Source organism: Sylvia atricapilla, chromosome 19 (assembly GCF_009819655.1).
Source record: "Sylvia atricapilla isolate bSylAtr1 chromosome 19, bSylAtr1.pri, whole genome shotgun sequence".
In the NCBI taxonomy this organism is placed as follows: domain Eukaryota; kingdom Metazoa; phylum Chordata; class Aves; order Passeriformes; family Sylviidae; genus Sylvia; species Sylvia atricapilla.
The window spans coordinates 4,702,294-4,724,928 of NC_089158.1; the positions used below are offsets into that span (position 1 = coordinate 4,702,294).

The following is a 22,635-nucleotide window of genomic DNA, read 5'->3' on the forward strand; positions in this document are numbered from 1 at the left end:
CCTAATCTGTAGTTGATGGATTTCTGGTTTGTGTCTGGAGGAGTTAGGGGTTGATGGGATCCTGGAAAGCCAACATTGCCAATTTGGAGTCCCTGCCTCCAGTGTCTGGTGGGCCCACTGCCTTGGCCATGATGAACCGGCAGTTCAAATGCTCCATGTTCCAGACCTCATTTCCTAATTTAAATGCATTTTTAAAAGCTGTGGTTCAGTGTTTCATTTCTCATGGCCCTGGTGTAGGAGGGATGGGAGCACTGCACTGTCCCAGCTGCACCAGCCATGGAAGGCAGCAATGCAAAGCACTCTTGGTTCCACACGAATTCCATGAGGCCCACTGGAGATCAGAGATGGGAGGTGTATGGCTGAGGAACAATTTTTCCGGAGAGCTTTAGAGGTGTGCAGCTTCACGTCTGAGCTACAGACCTGTGTGCCCCTAAGGAAAGGGTTTTCAAAGGGGTCACTTTGCCTGATGCTGGTATTGCATGGCTGCACTTTGGAAGTGAGGCTGATAGCTGAGGTCTCCAGCTTTTTCAGTAAGGAGGATTATACAGATACATACTTTTAATGATCTGTGCACCTACTTAGTTTCTTAATAGTAAGTACCATTCAATTTTTAGAAAACAGTTGCAAACAATTTTATATTTTAGTCATTATTTACATTTGATTTGTTTAGGGCAGGGAAGAAGCAAATATGCAGAGGGTTGAGTTTTAAAAAATAATTATTAAAAATAATTGTATTACTTGATATACAGATTAGATGTTTATTATTTGCTTAGAAGTCATCAGTTTGAAAAAAATCTGATCAAAATAATGTAGATAAAGGCAGTAAAACTGTCAACTGCAGAAACCACCGTGTCATTTCAGACCATGCACATTTGGGAACAGGTTCGTGTTTCAGCTCCTTAAAACCATTACCTCCTGTTTTAATGAGCAGCATGCTTGTTGGAAATAAACTGAACCTCCTGGGGGGGAACCCAAATTAATAATGTCCCACTTTTCATTAGGATCTCATTAGCTTTGCAGTTATATATAAATCAAAAAACATAAGTGAAACCAGGAGTCCCCAAAACACAAGGCTGTTCAGATTGCTGCTAATGGATGTCTGGCTCCTTTACTTTATGTCAGCCTGTGGTTGGAATTCAGTGGGGTGTTTATGCTCAAGCTGGTTAGTATAGGTAGCTCCTATTCACACGGATGTGAAGAGGTGGGAATTCTGCTGCCAGTGCATTCCCGGGGGTTTGCATCCGCAGCCTCTTTAGGCACGTTTCACTTGGCCTGGGGAAGATGCAGTTTTAAAGAATTTCTGCCACGATTGTGGAAAAGCATCTTTTAAAAGGCTTAATTTTTGAAACTTCTGTCTTGAATGTGTTTTGCAACACAGCGATTTTAATTTTAGTGAAATATGGACATTGTGAAACAACAGAAATCTGACAATTGGCATGAAAACAAAAGAAACTTTCATTGTGTTTCCATCACACAGTTTTTGCAAGCTTATGTTAAACAAGATCATCGCAGATGCTGAGGATGGGGGTTTGTGTAACTGGCTGAGGTGTCCATGCCTTTGCATTCCACAGGGTTCAGTCTTCCCTGGATATCTGGAAAATCTGGATTATTAGGCCTTCTTTTCCTGCTGTGTTTTTTAAGCCAGTTGGAAGCAGGAAGAACACACTATCTTCACTGCAGACCCTGATTTCTGGGACATGTCATGAGTCACTGGGCTAATGTGGCAAAGGTGCATCTCCAGGAATAAGGGCCTGGCAATAATACCAAGCGTGAAGTAGATCAGTAGCTTCAGTGGTCTTGAGTGGAAAAAAAATTTCTCCTGCTGTACGAGAAAGATTGAGTTTATTTCCAAGGCTGAATGTGGTGCTGTGTCACCTTCCCACTCCTGCAGCCTTTTCCATTACCTGGCATGGGCCAGACCCCTTTTGAAATTACAGATCAGGAACAGGCTGTGCTCTGAGTCAGGTAAAGCACAACCCCTCAGAGAACAGCAATCCAAGGGACTGCTGCCTGTGCTGGGGTGAGGAGTGGTGCAGGTGAGAGCCTGTTCTTGGGCTGCTCTGTCCTGACTGTCTGTCTGTCCTGGCTGTAGGTCCCTGTCTGTCCTCAGACCCCAGTGCTGTTTGTGGGGTGCTGTTATTTCCCCAGCCCACACAGGCAGCTCTGTCCTGTGGAGCTGTTCCATAGCCAGGCCTTCGGGGCAAAGCTCCACGTTGGCTTTTTGTGGTTGTGTCTGCTTAACCACATGGCTTTTATGGTAAATACAGGAGAGAATGTATAGAGCAGTTCAAGGAAAGGAAAATGTCTTTAGTTGAACCAACTCGTATGAAAAATCCATTCCCATTTTTCGTGTTACAACCAAAAGACAACCTGCCTGTATTCACATAATAGCCAGCATGTGTCACTGTAGAAAGTGGCACCTTTCATACCAAACATTCACTCCCTGGGCCCAAACAGATTTAATAGCTGAGATTGGAGGGCACATGCAAGTCTGTTCAAAATCCGCTGTAATTTGACACGAACTTTGATTTCCTGCCAGCCTGCAAATGTAGGTCAGGAAAAACAGGTACTTGTTTCTACAACTCTCTGATGGCTGTGCTAGAACTCGTGGGAGTGTTCTGCTGGCTTTTCTATTTTTCTCTTTTGAAAAAGATTTGCATTGATTTATAAATCTTTAAATTTAGAAAGGGAAACCGGTCTTTCATTTTTTCCAGAAGTTCTTCATTCTTTCCACAATATGTGTTTGAAAGTCTGAACTCTCTCTCACTTGGAGACCGGGGAGAGAAGGAGAGGGAAGCGCTTGCCAGTTTGAAATGTTTTACATTTTTGAGAGCAGCACAGGCTGCAATAACAAGCAGTGTGTGCCCTTCCCTCCAGAGTGCCCTGGGATGCCGCGTGGCCTCATTAACTCGGCTGCTCCAGGAACAGATTGAAAGCTGCTATTTTCATGGATATTGTTTAAAACTTGGCTGCAGTGATGAGGTGGGGAGGGAGAAAACAAACAAGGGAGAGAGCAAGAAAAAGAGCCTTAAGGCTGATATTGCTATTTTTTTGGTTACAGATATGGAAAATGTTGCAATTTTGCTAGGATAACATCATTTTGGCTTTGATATATTCCATTTGGGATGTTTGCTTTATGCTTGCTGAGTTTAACTTGGATTGAGATGAGGAACTTGTTCAGATTTGAACATGGCTCTCTTGGTGGTAGGTTAAAAATAGAGCAGTTTTGCATTATTTTTTTCCCTGCTGTGGCCTAGATGAGGTGCAAAAAGAAAGACTTTGCATTGTACATGCTGTCTCCTGGGTTTCATTCTCTCCTGAGCACAGGGCACACCAGTGTTGTGTCTCCTCTGGAGGAGCTTTAAGCCAACTGGCAGCTTCTCCAAGGTAGGGCTGAGAGAAGATGGGACACCTGGACACGTCTGTGAGTTCCTCAGAAGGGTGTGCACACGAATGAAGTTTGTCACTCTGTTCTGTCCTTGTGCATCTGTGATGGGATGGGAGTGTTTCACTCTGCCTTTAGCCAGGAGTGGGGCTCTAGGTCACCCTTGAACCCTGTCTGAACCCTGTGGAGAAGCAGGGGAGGGGATTTTTCCCCAAAGCTGGGCTGTGAGGGGGCATGTTGCTCAGGAGAAGATCAGAGCTAAGCCCTTTGTCCTCCCCATTCTCTGCTGAAATGGCACTGTCAGGCACTGCCTAGGGAGTCAGTAGAGGTTTGGGGAATTTGGGAAATACAGCCATGAGTGGATTTGACTGTGGAGGACCTCAAGCTTTCTGTTAGAATCACCAAAAACCCTGAGCTGGAAGGGACCCACTGGGATCATCAAGTCCAACTCCTGCCCCTGCACAGTTACTCAATCCCACCCTGTACATCCCTGAGAACACTGTCCAAACGCTCCTGGAGCTATGGCAGCCTTGGGGCTGTGACCACTTCACACATGTGATGGCCACTGAAGGGTTTTCACATCTGGATATTCCTCAGCCTTCCCTTCCTCCTCCTCCTCTTTGCCCCTCACAGAAACACCGTGTTCCCTCCTTAGCCAGACCAGCACATCCGAGTGAACAGCCTGGGATCAATGACACCGTGGCCACCAGTTCTGGTCATAGAGCCCTGTGTGGCCTTTGCCACCAAAGCACACTGGAGAGGAGTGACAGACTGTCCCAGCCTGTGTCCTCAGGGCTCGGGAGCCTCGGTTGGGAGGAAAGGGCTGCCTACCAACCTGCTTTCTGCTTCACTCCTGGGAATGACAGCCCTATGAAATATGTGCCTTGTAACAGTGATTAATTTCAGTTTCAGGTATTGCATTTTGATTCAAAAATTCAAATACTGGGTTATTTGAATTTCTTACAGTAAATCAGTAGAGACTGCTGCTGTGGTCTAAGTAGGAAAACAGACACTTTGATGAAGGAGAGCTGGGACGGGGAATGGTTTTTATCCTGGTTATCCCTGGGGTGACAGAGCTGTGCACCTCTGCTGACAGGGGCTACTGGAGAGGGCTGTAGGGAAGACATCCCCCCCACCAGGAATACAGAGAGGGGCAAACCTTTGGTTTTTACAACCTACTGAAACGCTGTCCTTGTTTCACATGAGAAAATAGCTGCCCTCTGTAACTGCTGTTGGTCATGACCCATCCACAGATGGGGTTACTGTGAGCTGAGCTGTTCCCTTGGGTACCCGGGGCTAGGGCAATCCCTGAATGTGGGACTCGCTGAGCTTTCAGCAGCTGAGGAACAGCTTTTGCTGCAGTATGTGCAGATGTGAAAGCAAGCCTGGTGCCATCTGACCAAAGCTTTGGTGTTAGCAGACTCTTTCTTCCCTGGGACCAAGTCAAAGGAGCGTGCTGGAGATGCTTCTGCTGGAGCATCGTTTGCCGTTGCAGATCAATAGAGTTTTAACTGTCAGTTCTATCCAGGAATCCCTTCTTTCCTCCCCGGATTGTTCACCCAGCCCCGCCGTGGCCAGGGACTCTCCGATGGCCCAGGATCAGATGGATTGTTGCAGTGTCTGAGGCGTCATTGTGCTAGGCTTGGCTTCTGATGCTGCGTGCGGCCGCGAGCAGGGCAGCGACAGATGAGCCGAGGCTTCCCAGCGAGCGGGCGCTGCATCCCCCAGCTGCTGGGGGGCATTGAGGGAGAGAAAAAGGAGAAAGGCAGATTATCCCATTATGGTTACAGGGTATCCGTCACACGGACAATGAGGATTGTTTAATTAGTTAAGGGTTTGATAAAGAGATGACTGAACATACAGTGCTCTGAAGGCATCTGCCTTTTAGTGCAGCAGGCACATCCTCCCTGTGAGCCCTGGGCTTTTCCTTTCTCCCGAGGAGCACTGCAGGTCTCCAGAGCTCTGCTCCAAGTCTCAGAGCTGCTGACTTTGAGCATATTAAATTGAGTTTCTGTTATCTGAGAAGCAGAATTATAATTTAGCTGCCTGTGAACTAGTTCTGAGCATTCAGGAAGAGGGAGGCAATGTGAGTTACACTTGGAAGCACTGATTTTTTCATGTGTGTATTCTGGTATCACTAGTCTTCTTAACTCTTTAGTCTTCTTTAACTCTATAGCTTTTCCCTTGCTCCTTTCTTCTTAATTTTTAATCTGTGGCAAGCATTACCAGATTGAATTCCACAGACTCTGAACTGAACCAGAATGAGAATCTGTGTATGGAGGTAATTAATTAAGCATAGGCAAGTGGGTGTGAAGCAGTTGAATTCCAAGTGTGTGCAGTGGTACAGTGTTACACTGGCTTCACCCTGCTTCTGAATTTTACTATAAAATCCAATTTGAAATACAGAAGTCATGAGTAGAGAGTGAATTTAACTAATACATTGCAGTGTTTGTGTTAGCATCGATTCTCATCTGTGTAACTCCTCAAAAACAGGATTTAAATCAATATTCAGTACTTCAGAAAGTATTCCAGCTCAGCCATGAAATATTTATGTTTAACATCCTGCTGGACTTGCAGTGGTTTGCTTGGGTTTAAATTGGCATCTGCCTTTGTGCCCTAATACTCACAAATAATTACACACAGCACATTCTGGGTAATAAGAAATAATGTTGTAGAAAATGCAATTTTAAAAATGAAATCTACCTAAAATGTTCTGTTGCTGTATCTTACTTTCAAACCAACATTAGAAGCCACTTAGTGTGTGTATTATTTTTTAAGGTTTAAGCCTCCTGTTGTTTTTTGTTCTTGGAGACTTTTCACGCTTTGTAGTGTTCTGTGGCCCCAGCAGAAACCCTGCTGCTCTATCAGAGCATGTGTCATCAGCTGTTTGACCACAGCCAGAGAGGGGCTGGAGGAAGTGTTTTAAATTCACAGGGGGGTTGTGCATCAGGATTAACTGTCCAGCGTTGGGGACAGGCTGTCATTGTGGCTTCCAGTGACTGATCTGGCCGTCACCAGCTTCCTCTTTGTGTGCTGATTGGGGCAGAGCAGGGAGGCTGTGCCATGTGTCAGCATCCTGCCTTGCTCCAGGCAGGGACAGCAGTGCCCTCAGCATTCCCAGCAGCAGGGACAGTGATGGAGCTGAGGGAAGCCGAGGGCAGAATTCCTCCCTCTGAGACAGCAGCATTTGTTCTCTTAGAGTTCTTAGTGCTCCTGTCTTAGAGGGCTGCAATTGTGTCCCAGCTCTCAATAAAATAATCTGTATAAAATAAACCTTTCTCCAGGTTAATTAAAGAGTGCAAACATAGCTGCAGCCTGGAACTGTGAAGATGTTAGCAGGACACAGATGCTGCCCTTGGGGCCTCTTTCTGCTCATTCTTTACCCCTCAGTGTGGGGCTTAGAGTGTCCCAGGGAAGCTGAGCAGGGGCTTCACAGCTGACCCCTGCTGCTTGCAAATCTCATGGAAGTTTCTGGAGTCCTGGGTTTGTGCCTTGCTTGTTGCCCAGAGAGGCTGTGGGCTCCCCATCTCTGAATGTGTTCCAGGCCAGGCTGGACACGGTTTGGAGCAACCTGTGACAGTGGGAGGTGTCCCTGCCCATGGCAGGGCTGGAATGAGATGAGCTTCTCTTCCAACCCAAGCCATTCCCTGGCTCTATATTCTTATTACAGCTTCCTAGGGTGATGCACAGCATTCTATAAGATGTTCTGCCTCTCACTAAATACAATCGGCCATCAATTTCTCTCAATTAGCAACTTTCCTCTTTCTGCAGCCCTGTGATGTTTCTGATTCCGGTGACTGCTGCCTCAGGCTGCTCCTCTCTTCCTGTTTCCCACAAACTTAAGCTAAAAGAGGTGGCAAAAGCACCTTGAAAGAAATTCAGGTCAAGTATCTCATTAGCACAGGATGCTGCTTCTTGCTGTTGTACCAGCAAAGATCAAGTTCCTCTTTGGTAGGAGCTGTGCCAACTTCACCACCCACACTTTGACAAAGGGTATTGTTTTGCCATTTTGAGTGATTAATAATTTTTAGGAGGTAGCAATTTTTCATTTTCAGCATGTCTCCTCTGATTTCCTCTTTGTGTCCCAGAGGCTTTGGAGAAGCTGAAGGGCAGGGTGAGAAATGTGCTTGTGCAACCAGGATTACCTGCACGGAGTGGGGGACGTTGAAGTTCTTCCTAATCCAGCCCTATTTGAGGACCAAGTCAATGGCTTCTCAGCCACCAGATAATGTTTTCCTTAATTGCCATCAGGCTGTGAGAAATTTCCTTTCTGAAACTGAGTTTAAATAACAATTTTCCTGCACTTTATTTCAATTATTGGCCTGAGAAAAATCCCTGAAGAGGGACTGCAGCAGCCCAGGGTTACACAGAGCTTGGAGAAAGGATCCTCTGCAGAGGTGCAGTCAGGTCATGACTGAATCCAAAGTGACCTCAAACAAGATGAGCAACACATGGGACAGTGACAAGCAGCAGTGATGGATCTTTTCAGCTTGTGCCTTTCCTGTTTCTTGCCCTTTTTCTGGGATCTGTCTTCATTGTGCAGGGAGAGCTGTTCAGGCTTCCTACCCTGCTCTGTGCTGCATCTCTGGCATGGAATATAGACAGGAGAGACATTGCTCTGCTGCTCACATTCATACAGGTGTCAAAGCTCCCATGACAGTGTGTGGCCATGAAAGAGATGTGGTGTGAGCAGTGGGGAGACCAGGAGATGCAGCAGGACACCTCTGTGTTGTGGCTTCAGCCAGAACACCCAGCACTGCTGCCATCACATCCTCTGCATGACCCTGAGCACCGTGCAGCCTGCTGGGGGCTTAGGGAGGAACCCGAGGAGCTGATCTCTCACTCAGCTGAGATGTGCTGATAACAGCCCGTGGTATCCTGGTCCTTCAGAGCCCACCACGAGCTGGTGTCACCTAGGGTCACCCCAGCAGTGGGGCTGGCTGGGCTGGTGATACCAGAGGAGACACCAGGGCTCCCTTCGGTTTCTTTTCAGCCACTGCAGTTTCTGGTAGGCATCTGCAGACTCCAGTGGGGAGTGAGGCAGGAGAGAACCACAGGGTGAGATTCTCTGATCAAGTGAGGACTTGTGAGTTCATTGTACTTTACAGCAGAGGTGCTCATGGCTTCATGGCAGAGAAGTGCAGACACAAACTATCTTGATGGAGCTGACTTGCTGTGCTGTGAACAGGTGAGTTAGATCAGAGAATCCCAGAGCAGACGTGGCATTTCATGTCCAAATGCAAAGGGGAGGAATCCCAGTCTTGCCAGTGGTTGCCCACAGTTTTGCTGTTTCGCTTTGAAAATTTGTTTTTGTTTTTTGTTGCCAGTTGTTCAGATGCCAAATCATTTAGCAGCCAAAAATCAGATATCCCTGCCCATGCCTAAAGGAGAATAATATGTTCGTTCTGAGATTTGTATTATTTTATGGGTCGATTCATCACTACTTAAAGGTTTTTCAAAAGGTGGTTAAAACTATGCATAAACTGTAGTACTTTCTGAAACATTAGAGCATGATCATTGCAACTCTAACTACTGCTAATAAATCATACTGAGAAAACACATGCCTTTCAGGTAAATAAAGTTTGTGGATGTGGAACAGTCCAAAAGATGGGCAAGGCTGCATTTTTCTCAACTTCTGAAGACAGTGGTGGAGACGTCTGTAGCTCCTGAGATCTGCTGATCTGAGCAGATGTTTCACAGTGGCTGTGCATGTCGCTGCTCAAAACACTTGTGAAAATTAACCTGAGCCTTTGAACTGGAGAGCTCTGTTCCCAGTCTGACCCAGGTGTTGGGGGTGAGGCAGGAGGAGGCTGCAGGGTGCAGCCTTTGCTTGTGCATTGTAAAGAGAACCAAAGGGTGAGGAGGAGGCTGCTGGAGACCCATCTTCCAGACATGTGGAAAACCTGGCTCCCTACGCAGGAGTTTCAGGAGTAGTTTCTCTGTACTGGCCTTCTAGGAGTGATGCCAGGAGAACAAAACTGCAACTTCAAGACTCTCATAATGTACAGTATCATCTTCTACAAACTTGATTACAAACCAACATCCCTTGTAAAAGCCATTTATGCCATCAAAGGTGACCTTGTTAATCGCACTGGTGGCTTAATCAATCACTGCATTCAGAATCTGCTTCCCTAGCCCTTTACTTCCTGAAAAAGCTTAGGTCTCTAGATCTGAGCTTAGAAGGTCTTTAAATGTATTCAGGATGTAAAGCCTGAGGAACAACTACCCATGAAGGAGTATTGAAAGCAATATATTATCTGGCATGGTGGAGATAACACTGACATGGCTTGGGAAGAGATAAAAAGTCAGTGCATAGTGTGTGGTGAATAATGTCACTTGGCTTTGTCCTGACCTTGTGGGATTAGACACTATTCCTCCATTCCAGCAGAGTGTTGTATCTCTTGCTGTGGGTGTGAGTGTGAGGAATTGTACAAGGAGAGTGTGGTGCAGGTACCGGCTTTCTGCTTGACAAAATCTTAATTGAATTTGATAAGCAGCCTTAATTGACCTTGAGGTCATCCGGTGATGACAGTGAAATGAAACATTTTCAGGGAGAACGAGAGGGAACAGGGACATTGCACAGGTGGCAGTCCCTCAGGTGCCAGTGGGTGGGATTGCTCCTTCCAGAGGATGGGGAAACAAAGCCACAAGTGCATTGTAAGGCATGGTCTTGTAACGAGAGCTACTGGTCAAAGTCTCAGACCAGCAATCAGTCATCCCTTAATTTATATTCCAAGTAGCAGTCAGGATCTTCAGCCACAACAAAGCCACTGTCTCCTCCAGCTGTTCAGCCATCAGCAGATGTTGCAGCTGATCTGTGCTGCAGCTCCTGCCCCTCCACCCTCCTGTCCTCCAGCGTTCCTCTCCTTGCTGCCATCAACAGTGAGGATACTCCCTGCAGGACAGGGGAGGACTCGTGGGCAAAAGGCAAACAGAAATTAAATAAGAGGCAAAACTTACTAAAACAAGTAGCTGCTCATTGTTGATTCAGTATATCAGATCTTGGGGAGGAAAAACTCAGAAGGAGATCTGAGTTAAACACAGCAAGAACCTTGGAAGGAAATGAAAATGCCAATAGCTTGTGGAGCTTCTGAATTCTGGCACGGTTTCCAAGGCATAGTAACAGTGTCTCTGGGAGAAGTCAAGGAGCTGCCCATGCCCCTGAGGGTGGCCTGGGAGCTGTGCAGGCTGCAGGGCTCTGCTCGGGCTGCTGAGGAACTCCTGGCCAGGGCGGAAGATGAGGAGCTGCAGACAGTTGGGATCGGAGGGATTTGCTAGTAACAGGGAAAACAGAGGAAATGGTGATTTGAGAGGAAATCCTTGGATTATTCTGCTTTGATCCATGGTTAGACGTGGTCTGGAGTGAAAGTGCTCAAGGAGAAATCCATGCAGTGGAGCTTCAGCTCCTGTGAGTGAATGGAAAGGGAGATCAGGGAGAGAAGCAGGTCAAGATGGAGAAAATTTAGCAGATTTCTAAAATTACTCATCCATCCTGTAAAAGCTTTTTGTTTAGTGTTACATCTACATCTGGAGGTATTCAAGCAAAACCCTGAGGAGAAGGAAAGCTTCAACACTATTAAAAATAAAGGAGGAGGAAAAAAGGCACTTTTATCAAAGACAAACCTTCCTCCCTCCTTTCTTCTCTGAACACCATGATTCATGAAATTCTTTCTGTTTCACCTGGGAATTTGCTGGAGCATATGTCAGTCAAGAGGTGATTGCATTTACTGTACTTTTACCAACACAGCTGTAGCCCCAAAACTGTGCAGTGGGGATGTGACTGCAGAGTGTCTCTGGGTGATCCCTGGGGACAGCCACAAGCTGTGGGATTCATCCAGAGGTGAGCTCAGCCCTTGTCCCTGTGTCACTGCTCTGACCCTGCCCAGCAGCGGCACTCAGACATTTGTGCCTTGCTGTGTGAGAGCCCAGAAGTTTTATACAAATCCTTTCACCTACTGTTCTCATTAATGTGCCAGAACTGTGAGCTGAGGCCTCGGGCAGGCAGGCACCCAGCCAGCTGTGCTGTCCTGGCAGGGCAAGGGGGGACAAACATCTGGCAACATGATGGCTGCAACTGCCATGGCCACAACTGTCAGAGCTTGTCCAGCCAAAGCCTCTTAGAGGTGTCAGACTCTGGAGCATGCTTCATGCTTAAAAAAAAAAAAAAAAAAAAAAAAAAAAGTGAATATGCTTAGGAGAGATAATAAAGCTTCCTCAGCTATCCAGGAGGGAATGTTCAAACATTCCATCAGAGACCACTGGACAGATGTTGGTAATACTGGTTTAACACTGCTGCCTAAACTTGAAATCTAAGCGCTGGGAAGCAGTCAGAGTGTCTGAAGAACTCATACTGACACAGCTCTGGCTCTGTTTGGGAAGTGCTGAAGTCCTGCACTGAGTCCCCAGCAGAGTTATGCTCACAGTGTTAACAAAAGCTGTTCTGGGACGGGAAAAAAGCAAGCCAAGTAAGCTCTTCTAACATGAGAGAGCTCAAGAGAGACTGACTTGTCAGCATTTAAAGTAACTCTGCTGGATCTCCTGGTAAGAAGGATTTACATGTTATATTACAATCGCCCTGATTATTTAGTCCCCTGACATTTTAAAGTTTTCCAGATTTTTCTATATTATAGCAGTATTCAATAGTAGCCAGAAATTGGAATGAAATTCGTAAAGTGTCTTCAGCTGAACTATTTTTCTGTTTGCTGAGAATTTTTGTTTACACTTTGATTCTGGCAGAAAACCTACACTGCCTATTTCCAAAGATGTTCCTTGTTTGGGGGGGGGTTGTTCAAGGTGCTGGTTTGAAGGTGAAATGATCCTTTGATATTCTTTCTCCTGAAGTGCAGATGCGCTTTTGGCAGGTAAAGAACAGCCTGCATGAGTTTGAAATAACACTGGAAAGTGCCAGTGTGTTCAGCCCGTGAGCTCTCTGTGCCTTACCCAGGGTGTGCTGTCACCTCCTCACAGCCTTCCCTTCACACCACTACAGAAGAAGCAAGAATCAGAAAAATGCAGACAATAACAAGACTGAAAATCAACCTCTGAAAGTTAACACATCCCAGACTATCAGGTTTCTGTTTCTCTGTTGCCTGTACACAGAGTTTTCTGTTCCTGGTGTTCCCTATTCCCCGGGAACCTTCCCGTGTTCAGCAGGGTCAGGACGCTGTGCCTTGGTTCAGCAGGGTGGGTGTCACTGCTCACAGTCAGCACCTTGGGATGTCTCTGCGTGACACACTGGGGCTTGGACACGCCAGACTCATGACCAAGGTGTGTGTGTCACCTCCCCGTCCTTTCTGGGTGCCAGGCTGTCCTGGTGGAGGGAATGGCCCAGAGCCCCCTGCCAGGCACAGCTCCCCTTTCTCTGCCACGGCTCCTGTGCCGTGCTCAGGACAGGGAGAGGTCACTGCTGCTGTGTGACACGGGAAACTGTGTGCTGAGGGTAACCTGCATCAGAAGGGTTCGGACAGGTCCCTCCCGGGGATGAGTGCCTCAGGTGGCTGAGCTACAAACCTTTCATTAGTAAGGGAGAGGATCGATGCTGCCTGCAGGGAGCTGGGTAGTGCTGGGAGGTGGAAGGGATGATAAATCCCAGGGGGTTTAGTGACCCCGGAGACAGGAGAGTAAGGCATGCCCCTGTGCGGGCTGTGCGCGGTTCCCAGAGCAGGCCCGGGGCAGACGGGCCTGCTGTGCTCGGTGTAATCTTACAGAAATATCTGAGCGAGCAGATTGAATGTTAAACTCCGCGCTGTTCATGCAGCGAAGGGAGCCCGGCCCCGCGCGGGTCTGTCAGCAGAGGGTGCCACAGCCCCGCGGCTGCTGCGCGGGGAGAGCACCGGGAGAGCACGGGGAGCGCGCCGGGGAGAGCACGGGGAGAGCACGGGGAGAGCACCGGGAGCGCGCCGGGGAGAGCACCGGGAGCGCGCCGGGGAGAGCACGGGGAGAGCACCGGGAGAGCACCGGGGAGAGCACCGGGAGCGCGCCGGGGAGAGCACCGGGAGCGCGCCGGGGAGAGCACGGGGAGAGCACCGGGAGCGCGCCGGGGAGAGCACGGGGAGAGCACCGGGAGCGCGCCGGGGAGAGCACGGGGAGAGCACGGGGAGAGCACGGGGAGAGCACGGGGAGAGCACCGGGAGAGCACCGGGGAGAGCACCGGGGAGAGCACGGGGAGAGCACCGGGGAGAGCACGGGGAGAGCCCGGGGAGAGCACGGGGAGAGCACCGGGAGCGCGCCGGGGAGAGCCCGGGGAGAGCACCGGGAGCGCGCCGGGGAGAGCCCGGGGAGAGCACCGGGAGCGCGCCGGGGAGAGCACCGGGAGAGCACGGGGAGAGCACCGGGAGCGCGCCGGGGAGAGCACGGGGAGAGCACCGGGAGCGCGCCGGGAGCGCACCGAGGAGAGCACCGGGAGCGCGCCGGGAGCGCACGGGGATAGCACCGGGGATAGCACCGGGAGCGCGCCGGGGAGAGCGCGGGGAGAGCACGGGGAGCGCACAGGGGATAGCACCTGATCCCGAGCCCGCCCAGCCTCCGGGGCTGCGGCACGACCAGAGCCACCCAGCGCCAGCACAGCCTTGGCAGCGCTGCCCGGAGCCGCTCCGGGGGCGCCGGTTGTGTCCGGGGCTCGATTTCCGAGAGGCAGGAGGTGATGGATGGACAAGAGGAGTGAAATGAGCAGGGAGAGCTGGGTCGTGGAACTCCGCAGGCATACAAGGAGATACATTCTCTGGTATCCAGGGCTTCCTCCAGGGGTTCAGGTTGTGCTTAGGCCCTTGGGGTCACAACAATTTGCTTATTGATGTTAGGAACTTGGACAGGAACTTCGATGAAAAATACATTCCTGTCAAGCTGGCAGGCTTCGCTATGCTGAGGGGACAGCATCGAAAATCCAACAGACTTTGACAGACATCTGTTGATGTTTTGTCAGCTGCTTTCCAGTTTTAATGTCTCAGGTAATGAGGCAGAGGGTGTTCTCTGGAGCAGCATGGCTCTGCTGCCTTCTGCCATGACTGTTCTGCTTTGAGTCCTCAGCGCCTTCAATGAATCTTATTATGGCACGAATGGTGGGAATTTATTAAATTACTCTCATAAATTATCGAAAGTCAATAATCATTTAATAAACATTCCATTCAAGTGAAGTGATCTCCTTAGAATAAGCTCCAATCAAATTACTTGATACAGGAGGCAGGGTTGTGTCCTGGCCCCTTTGCTTCTGCTGCGCCAGTGGTCCTGGTGGTGCTGAGCAGCCCTGTCCAGATGGGAGCTTATGGAACCCTGCTGCTTTCAGGGCTCTGGAGTGGAGGTAGCCTGGGATTCTTCACACAGGCCTGGAGTCATGGCAGGCACTGGCTGAACGTTGCCCAGTTTGAATTTTCTTTTTTATTTTTTGCTTGTGTCGGTGGTTTTTTTTCTATATCCGTATCACAGCAAAGTGAACTTTCTATTTTTGAGTAGTTAAAGATATATGTGATAAAGGGAAGTCTGTAAAAATAGGTGGAACTGTGATTTGCTTTTCAACTTGAGGTGCAGAATGACTGCAGCCTCTTCATCACTTCTGCCCACTTTAAAAGAACATATGCTACAGACACAGCTTGTGAAAGAGCTCAGGAGGCAGATCATCTGTGACACACTGCAGCCTGAGGTAGCAGAATTTAAGCAGAAATTTTTAGTGGTGTAGCTTACCTGGGGCATTGTGAAGAATAAAGTGCTGGGTTTGTAGCTGATGGGAGCTAAATTGAAGCTAAACTGGGTTTGAATACAGAATCCAAAGTCTGTAAAAGCCAATGAAAATCCAACCATGGTCTTCAGAGGATGCTTTTGCAGGCACTCCTAGGACTGCAGCTCCTTCACCCATCTCCTAATTCATGTTTTTTCTGGGGAGGGGTCCATGATACTGGAGACATCAGAGCAATATGCAGCTTCCTCCCGAGGGGCAGCTCCAATCTCTGCTCTGGGACAGGGACAGGAGCCAGGGAAGAGCTGGAGCTGGGCCAGGGCAGGCTCAGGCTGCAGAGCAGGGAAAGGTTCTTCCCCCAGAGGGTGCTGGCACTGCCCAGGCTCCCCAGGGAATGGGCACGGCCCCGAGGCTGCCAGAGCTCCAGGAGCCTTTGGCCAGCGCTGCCAGGGATGCCCAGGGTGGGATTGGTGGGGCTCTGGGCAGGGACAGGGGCTGGGCTGGATGAGCCGTGTGGGTCCCTTCCGGCTCAGGGGATTCTCTAATTCTGTGATATCTTTTGCTGTGTGTGCCTATATGTTCTGTACCACCAAAGCAATAAAAAGAAGATTGTAAAAATGTGAAATAGGCTTCAAAATCCCAATATGGAAAGGCCTACAAATAAGCACTGCTTTGTAGTGTTTCTTTTCTTGTTTCTAAAGATTTAAGTTACTCTCACTTCACATTTTCAAATCTTTTCCATACCCAGGCAGAATAGAAACCTCCTTTTTTTGTTTTGAGTACATTTTCTGAGACAGAAATTTTTTTATACAGTCACTTCACCACATTTCTGAGCTTTAAGGGAAGCCACAGCTCAGGCAGAGCTTGAGATACCAACCCAGAGCTGATCCCTTGGAGAGTTAACAGACTGTCAGGAGTGAGACTTCCTGCTGTTCCCAGAGTGGGTCAGGAGCACCTTGTTCACTCTAGCCCAGCAATGGCTCTGCTTGAACAGAAATCACTCAGAAGGAAACCAGTGGCCCCCAGTTCCCTGTCTGGTGGTGGCTGTGGCCTCAGCTGTTACTGAGGAAGCAGAATGAGACCTCTGTTCACACCGTCCCCATTATACCTGGGAGCTGCTTTGCCCCTGGGGCAGGTCTGAGCTGCAGGCAGGGCAGGTGTCAGACACTGTCCATCCATCCATCAATCCATCCATCCCTCTATCAATCCATCCATCAATCCATCCATCCCTCCATCCCTCTATCAATCCATCCATCCCTCTCCCTCAGTGCTGTGTTAGTCTGTGTTAAGGCTGACTGTGTACACCCTTAGCTTGTTTGGCTGGAATATAAAGCAAAACAGTCCTGCATGGCACCAGTGCCAAATCAAGAGCTCAACAGTGACCACACCTGCTCTGGAGAAAAGCCAGCAGTCCTTGGAGAAGCAGTTTGGCAGCTCTGTGCAGAAGTCTTTTCCTTTGGCTGCTCTGTACTGGGTTTCCATACTGGGAATTCTTTGAACCAAGCAGGAGACACCCATACCAGCAGTTGCCTTCTTGTGGGCCATCACCCACCTCTGCACACTGATCACAGCATCCTGCAGGACTGAGCACGTGCAGTCCCCCTGGACACACTTGATTTAGACCTAATGGAAAAAGCTACAAACTGGATCCTGACCCCAAAAATAGCAGGCAAGAAATGAGAGAATAGCCTTTTGACTGGAGAACAATGGAATTACATTTCATGTTAATTCCAGAATTATTCTCATATGATGTCAAAAAGTGAGACTTGAGGAATTTCAGATCATGTCAAGGTCAAAAGAAGCCCTGAGGAGAAATTGTGACTTTTTTTACTGTTCAAAGGAATTGAAGTGCCTCAAAGTGTATCTGGTGATAAACTTGTTCTGTAGTAGAAGCCCCATCTCAGGACTTGTTAGAGCTGCTCTAGATCTGGGTGTGACCCCAGGATGCCACTGAGAGGGAGGCTTTGGTTCCCTGTCCCCCAGGAGTCCTCAGGTTCTGCTGGAATTCCCACGCAGTGACATTTAAATGAGGTGTCCTGAGATTCAGTCCAAGCTTTGCCCTCTGCCCAAGCCTGGGTTTGTTGGTTACTGTGGTGAGGTCCCATGTGACACAACCTGGAAAGCCACTGCTTGTGAATGGGGAAATTCTTCCAATTGCCCAACTGCTGAGCAGAGCCAAATTCTTCAGAGCCCTGGACCATGAATCTGCCATTTCAGTGAGTTTGTATTTTTCAACAGATTGTAGATGAATTGCAGCCCTTTTTGTCTTCTAGGAGACTGATGGGGTAAAATGTGCTTGGGCTAAAAACATATTTGTTCCATTTTTGGTATCTTCTCCTCATATACACCCTGGGGTTTTTTTGGTTTTTTTTGTTGGTTTTTTTGGGGGTTTTTGTTTTTGTTTTTGTTTTTGTTTTTGAGCTAAACACCTTCAAGAAAGTGAGGGCCCTTTGCTTGCACAACATATTGAGGTTAATTCTGACCCTCTGGATCACAGCAACAGCTGTTTACACTTGGCAGCTTTGCTCCCAAAGGTGACCTTCCCAGTGCCTGCTGAGAATCCAAAAACCTTTGGAATGACCCTGAGCAGCATACACTTCATGCTAAATGTAGGGGAGAGGCTTCCAGAGCCACAGATCATCTGTGGAGAGCAGGAGGCTCTTCTTGGGAGGCCATCTGGATGCACTGCTTGTTTTGTGTCCTGTCCTGCTCCGTGGGGCTTGCTTCCACAGCTCCACAAGAAAACCAAGGTGCTGCTGTGCCTCCAGCCAGTACAGGGACTTCAATCACTTGTTGTTATTGCCTCCTTGTTTGTGTTTTTCTAAGCATTTGTGTTCCACCAGCACACTCAGAGTGAGTGCTCTCAAGGGGGAATTTCCTTCCTGATAAACAATCCTGCAGTGTGATTCAGCAGGAAGGATGTGGTGGTTAAGGCACTGGACTGGGATTTGGGAGACATGGGTTCTGTTCCCAACTCTACCACAGTCAAGATGTGATGATCAGTGGAAGGGCAAGCAAACAAAGAGGAGGAGCTGTGTAGCTGTGGCAGAAACACACATTCACATGGGCTGTTTGTCCAGATTGGGGTTAGGTAGGCAGGTCTGGGACTTGCATAGAATCATAGAATCTGCTGAGTTGGAAAGGACTTCAGGATCACTGAGTCCAACTCTTCACCCTGTGCAGAGGTTTTGTTTGGCTACTCAAGTGAAGAGCATTAGGGACTCCTGTTGGTGCTGTTCAAATCTGGAACTCAGCCTGTTCCAGGAACCCAGCTGTGTTTTTAACTACATGTTGTTTTACCTTCCATGGGCTCCCAGATGCCCCTTCCCAGTGCTTCTTGGTTGACTCGATTCAGTTTCCCACTGCATTCTCTCATCTTCAGGCACATGTCCTATGGCTCCTACACCAAGTTGTGCAGGAATGGAGGTTCTCCACTGTCCTGCTAAATTCAAGGACAACAGACCACACATAGAATATTCTCTTTCTCACACAGGGTGGAGTTCCTACAGTTTGACAGTAACTCTGCATTTTCTTTCCCAGCAGCAAGAGCTTGGGCTGCATCTCTGAGTTTAGACCTCCAGCCTCAGCGTCCTGACCTGGTGCCGCCTTTGGGAGGATGAACGAGGACAGTTACTCAAGTGATGAGCCCACAGGTGAGTTTTCATTCAGCATGATTTGTTTTCCCTTTATTTTCCTGCTGCTGTTGGAGGAGAATGCTGAGTCACAAATCAAGCAAAACGTGTGAATCAGTGCTAAATTGCATGCCATAAAGATTATTGGATCTTTGAGGTTTCCTGTCCACATCTGCATATCAGCATTCTTAGAATTCCAGTCTGTGTTGAAATTTTTTCTAGCAATTTTTTAATAAGTTCTCACCAGTTCAGAAGAACACAGGGGTTTTATTACTGTGTTAGACAAGTCATTCTGCTGTTTGCCATAACTTAGTTTTCCCATCAATTGCTTTGGTAATTGGTTACCCCTTGCAGTAAGGGAAGATGTGCACACACCATTGTCAGGTATGTCCCATCAAGTCTGAGGGTCAGGGTCCCTGCTGGAGAGATTGGATGGACAGGAATTTGTTACTTCTGGCTCAGACCTGCCATAAGTTTGCTCTCTTCTTCCATCCCCATCTTTGGCTGTGGGAGTTCAGGCTCACTGAGTGCTGCTGGTGGTTTGTGCTGAGAGAGGCGGATGCCAGGGGCTGTGCCTGTGGCCTCCCAGGCTCTGCTCAGCCTGGGCTTTTTTGGAAGTGTCAGGGGGCATTCTTAGCTCTGACGTGAGGGCTATTTTTTGACAGTTCCCATTGTTCCCCACCCTTTGATCATGGGTGAGGTCTTTTGACCTCAGACTCACTGAGTCTGAGGCCTTTGGCAGAAATAGAGACTGTTAGGAGAGCTGTCTGCTCACAGGTTTGGGGAGTTTTCTTTTGTTTCAAGAGTCCTGAGAATTTCTTCCTCCTCTTTACAGACTCACTTGGGCAAACTTGTCCAGACAAATGAGGGGATTGCTGGCATCTCTGCTTGTTGGGCCAGCAGGGAGAAGGGTCCTCAGAGCCACCACCCATGTGCCCTCCTCTGGCTGTCCCAGGCCACATGGCTGGAGTAAAGCAGTTTGGAGTTCTGAGCATCTGCCTACACTAAATCCCTCACCATTGTCCATGGGTTTGAATCTGGGGCTCAAAAATGGAAAGTTTTAGAAAAATTCCTCAGGTAGCATGGAATATCTATTCTCTAATACTCAGCACAGACTTTTATTACTGTGAACAGGTGATGATGACACACAGGATGTCATGGAGATTCATGAATCATCCACAGAAGGACCTAGAAGCTGGGTTTGGGGAAAAAGACCATTCAAGTCTCTATAATACATCATGGGTGCTTATGAGAAATGTCTGATCAGAATATTCATAGATTGCTCATTGCAGCCTTATTTTTTGTAGGTGTGATAAATGTTGTGATTTGAGTTTAGATCCACTCTCTAAAAGAGGCACAGGAATGAATCTGTCCAGAGAGACACATTTTCAGTGTATCACTTCTGTACATTTTACACCTCCTGTTGAAGTGCTTAGTCCTGGTTGCTCTTGGAGTCCAGTCCTGGGTTAGACAGGTGTGATCACTGGTGATTTATATCCTGGCTGAAGATAGGGATCTTCCAATCTGGACCTCCATTTCTTCAGCTACCAGCACCACCTATTGAGTTTTACATTGTTGGTTCATTTAATTCTCTGAGCTGCCACTGGAGCTATACTTAGAGAGGAAGGATATTATAATCTTGTGAAAGATTAAAATACTGTTACTGTAATCCAGCTGGAAGGGGAGACCTTTTCTCAGGGCGAGAGACAGCCAAGGTTTTTCCTATTCTGTCCTCCTCTGTAGGCAGGAAGGAAGTGCTGGCAAAGGCCCCCTCAGCTTCCTGAGGCTCGGGAGCACATTTCCAGACACAGCCCTCTCCACCATCCATCAGCATCCCGGCCAAACAATCGCGGAGCGCGAGGGGAAAACACCCAGCCGGGATAAACACCGGGAGCAGAGCTGGGAGCAGAGCTGGGAGCAGAGCTGGGAGCACAGCCCTGGAGCCTCCTGTGGGGCTGGCCTGCCTGAGGCACTGCACTCCTGCTGCCCTTCCCTTTATCGTTAACTATCTTAATGAACAAAGTGCCCCTTCGTAGAAGCATCTCAGCAGATTAGGGAGGGAGGAAAGGAGGCAAAGGGCTGATGTGTGCTGAGGAGCTGCTGTGCTGGCAGGTGGTGGGCCAAGGGGTGCTGGGGATGCTCTGGGTGCAGAGCACCCCGGGTGATGTGTGGGTCACTCCGGGTGCTGGGATGGAGGCAGAGCTTTCTGTCAGCTCTCCAGGGCAGTGCTGAGGCAAACCCACCTGTGATGCCTTAAAGAGGGAGGAACCAAGTCAGGTGAGGGCCTCACCTTGGACTGGATCACCTTTGATGAATAGGATTCTCTCCAAGAAGAAGCTCAGAACTGAACTGGGATCTTTTTCCTTGTATCACTGCTTTTGTTTAAATGCTGCATTACAGTATTTGGGTCATATTTTCAGGTCTATGTGCTCTGTAACCCGTTTCTAACCATTCATTAAACCAACTATTGGGTTTATATTTTTCAGTATGGTTTTAGTATCCTCACAAACCTTGAACTGGGAATTTTGCCGTACAGGTACTTGAAGAGAGGTTGTAGTAAGGTGGTGGTTTGGTCTCTTTTGCCCTGTGCCAGGGGAAGGAAAACTTTAGTTGCAACAGGAAAAGTTCAGATTAGGTATTAGAACTTTTTTTTTTTCACTGAAGGAGTGGTCAGGCTTTGTGCTGCCTACCTGCAGGAGCACCTCCTCTTCTCAGCCAGATGTGTCTCTCTGGGGTTCTTTCATTCCTTCTCCTCTGTTTCACATTTTTATTGTCCTTTGTCTGGGCTTGCAGCACACATGGGGTGGGCAGTAAACTCCTTAACACTCTGCAGGACAGAAATAATTTTTTATTTAAGGTCTTTAAAGAATGTAGACTTATGGAACCCTCATCTTAAAGCTGAAGGGATTTCTGCAGTGCTAACACTTATTTTTAAATCTATCAGAAATGCACATAAGCAACAGCAAGTGAAAAACAAAAGAAGGCAAGAAGTTACTGGGGATGGGATGGATAACAAACAGCAGCCCTGGCTGCATGGTTATGAAAACATTAACCCAAAAAATTTACCCATCTGGCCTAGAGCTAGAGAATAGCAGGTTTCCCTGTGCTCAGTGCTGGGTGTAGATGCTGGAAGTTGAAGCTGTCAACCTTCAAATAAAAAAGCCACTCAGCAACCTGGTTTCAGGTCCTGCTGCAACCCCCCAGTCCCCAGCTGCTGGTGAATTTGGTGCTCTCATTTCCCTGTTTGGGAAAGCATTAATCTTCCCCTTTGTGAAGCTGTGTGACAGCAGGGGAAAGTGCTCATGTTAACAGCATGCAGCATTTTTAAATTCCCTTCTAGAAAATAATTGATTGTGTGTTTGCTTATCCTGGGCATCCTGTTTGGAAGGAGGCACCACTCGAGTAGTGATTGGTGTGATTGTGCTCAGGTCCTTCATGCACTGATCTCATTGTTTCATTAATTCAATGATGCACTGTGACAGCAATGGGTTAAAGAAGAGACAGGACTGTGGTTTGTTGGCAGTGTCCCATGAAGTCCAAGAATGCCAGCTGGAGATGAACTCATGAGCAGTGAGGGAAATGTGGGACACTGGAACAGGACTGGATCCACTGCAGGCTCAGGGAGAGGCTGCAGGCACCAAGGGGATTGTGTCAGGACACTGGGCTGGCAGGACTGGGAATTCTCAAAGGGAGAGCAGGCAAGGACTGCCAGCCTGTCCTGATACAGGGCTGTTGTGGTTCATGGCTCAAGGGAAGTCCTTGGGACTGCTAGAGTCTTGGAAAAGACAAAGAAATAGGCTTGTGATAGTAAGTGCTGTTTGCCCAGGGATACAAAAACACCGTGTGCCTGGGAAGAATGATGTTTAGATTGGATATGTGGTCATACAGCAGAAACTGATGGATAACGAAGGAGTTTTCCAGGAATTGCCTACTGGTCTCTACATTCCTCT

At 48.2% G+C, this 22,635-nt stretch overlaps 1 protein-coding gene across 1 annotated transcript in view; it reads left to right on the forward strand.

Annotated features, from left to right (window-relative positions):
• EXD3 (exonuclease 3'-5' domain containing 3) overlaps positions 1-22,635 on the forward strand; it is a 246,180-nt gene that overhangs the window by 35,367 nt on the left and 188,178 nt on the right. Inside the window, exon 3 of the mRNA XM_066332574.1 lies at positions 18,594-18,706. Within this exon, the coding sequence (XP_066188671.1) occupies positions 18,670-18,706 (37 nt within the window). The 5' untranslated portion in view covers positions 18,594-18,669. The remainder of the gene's footprint in view (positions 1-18,593; positions 18,707-22,635) is intronic.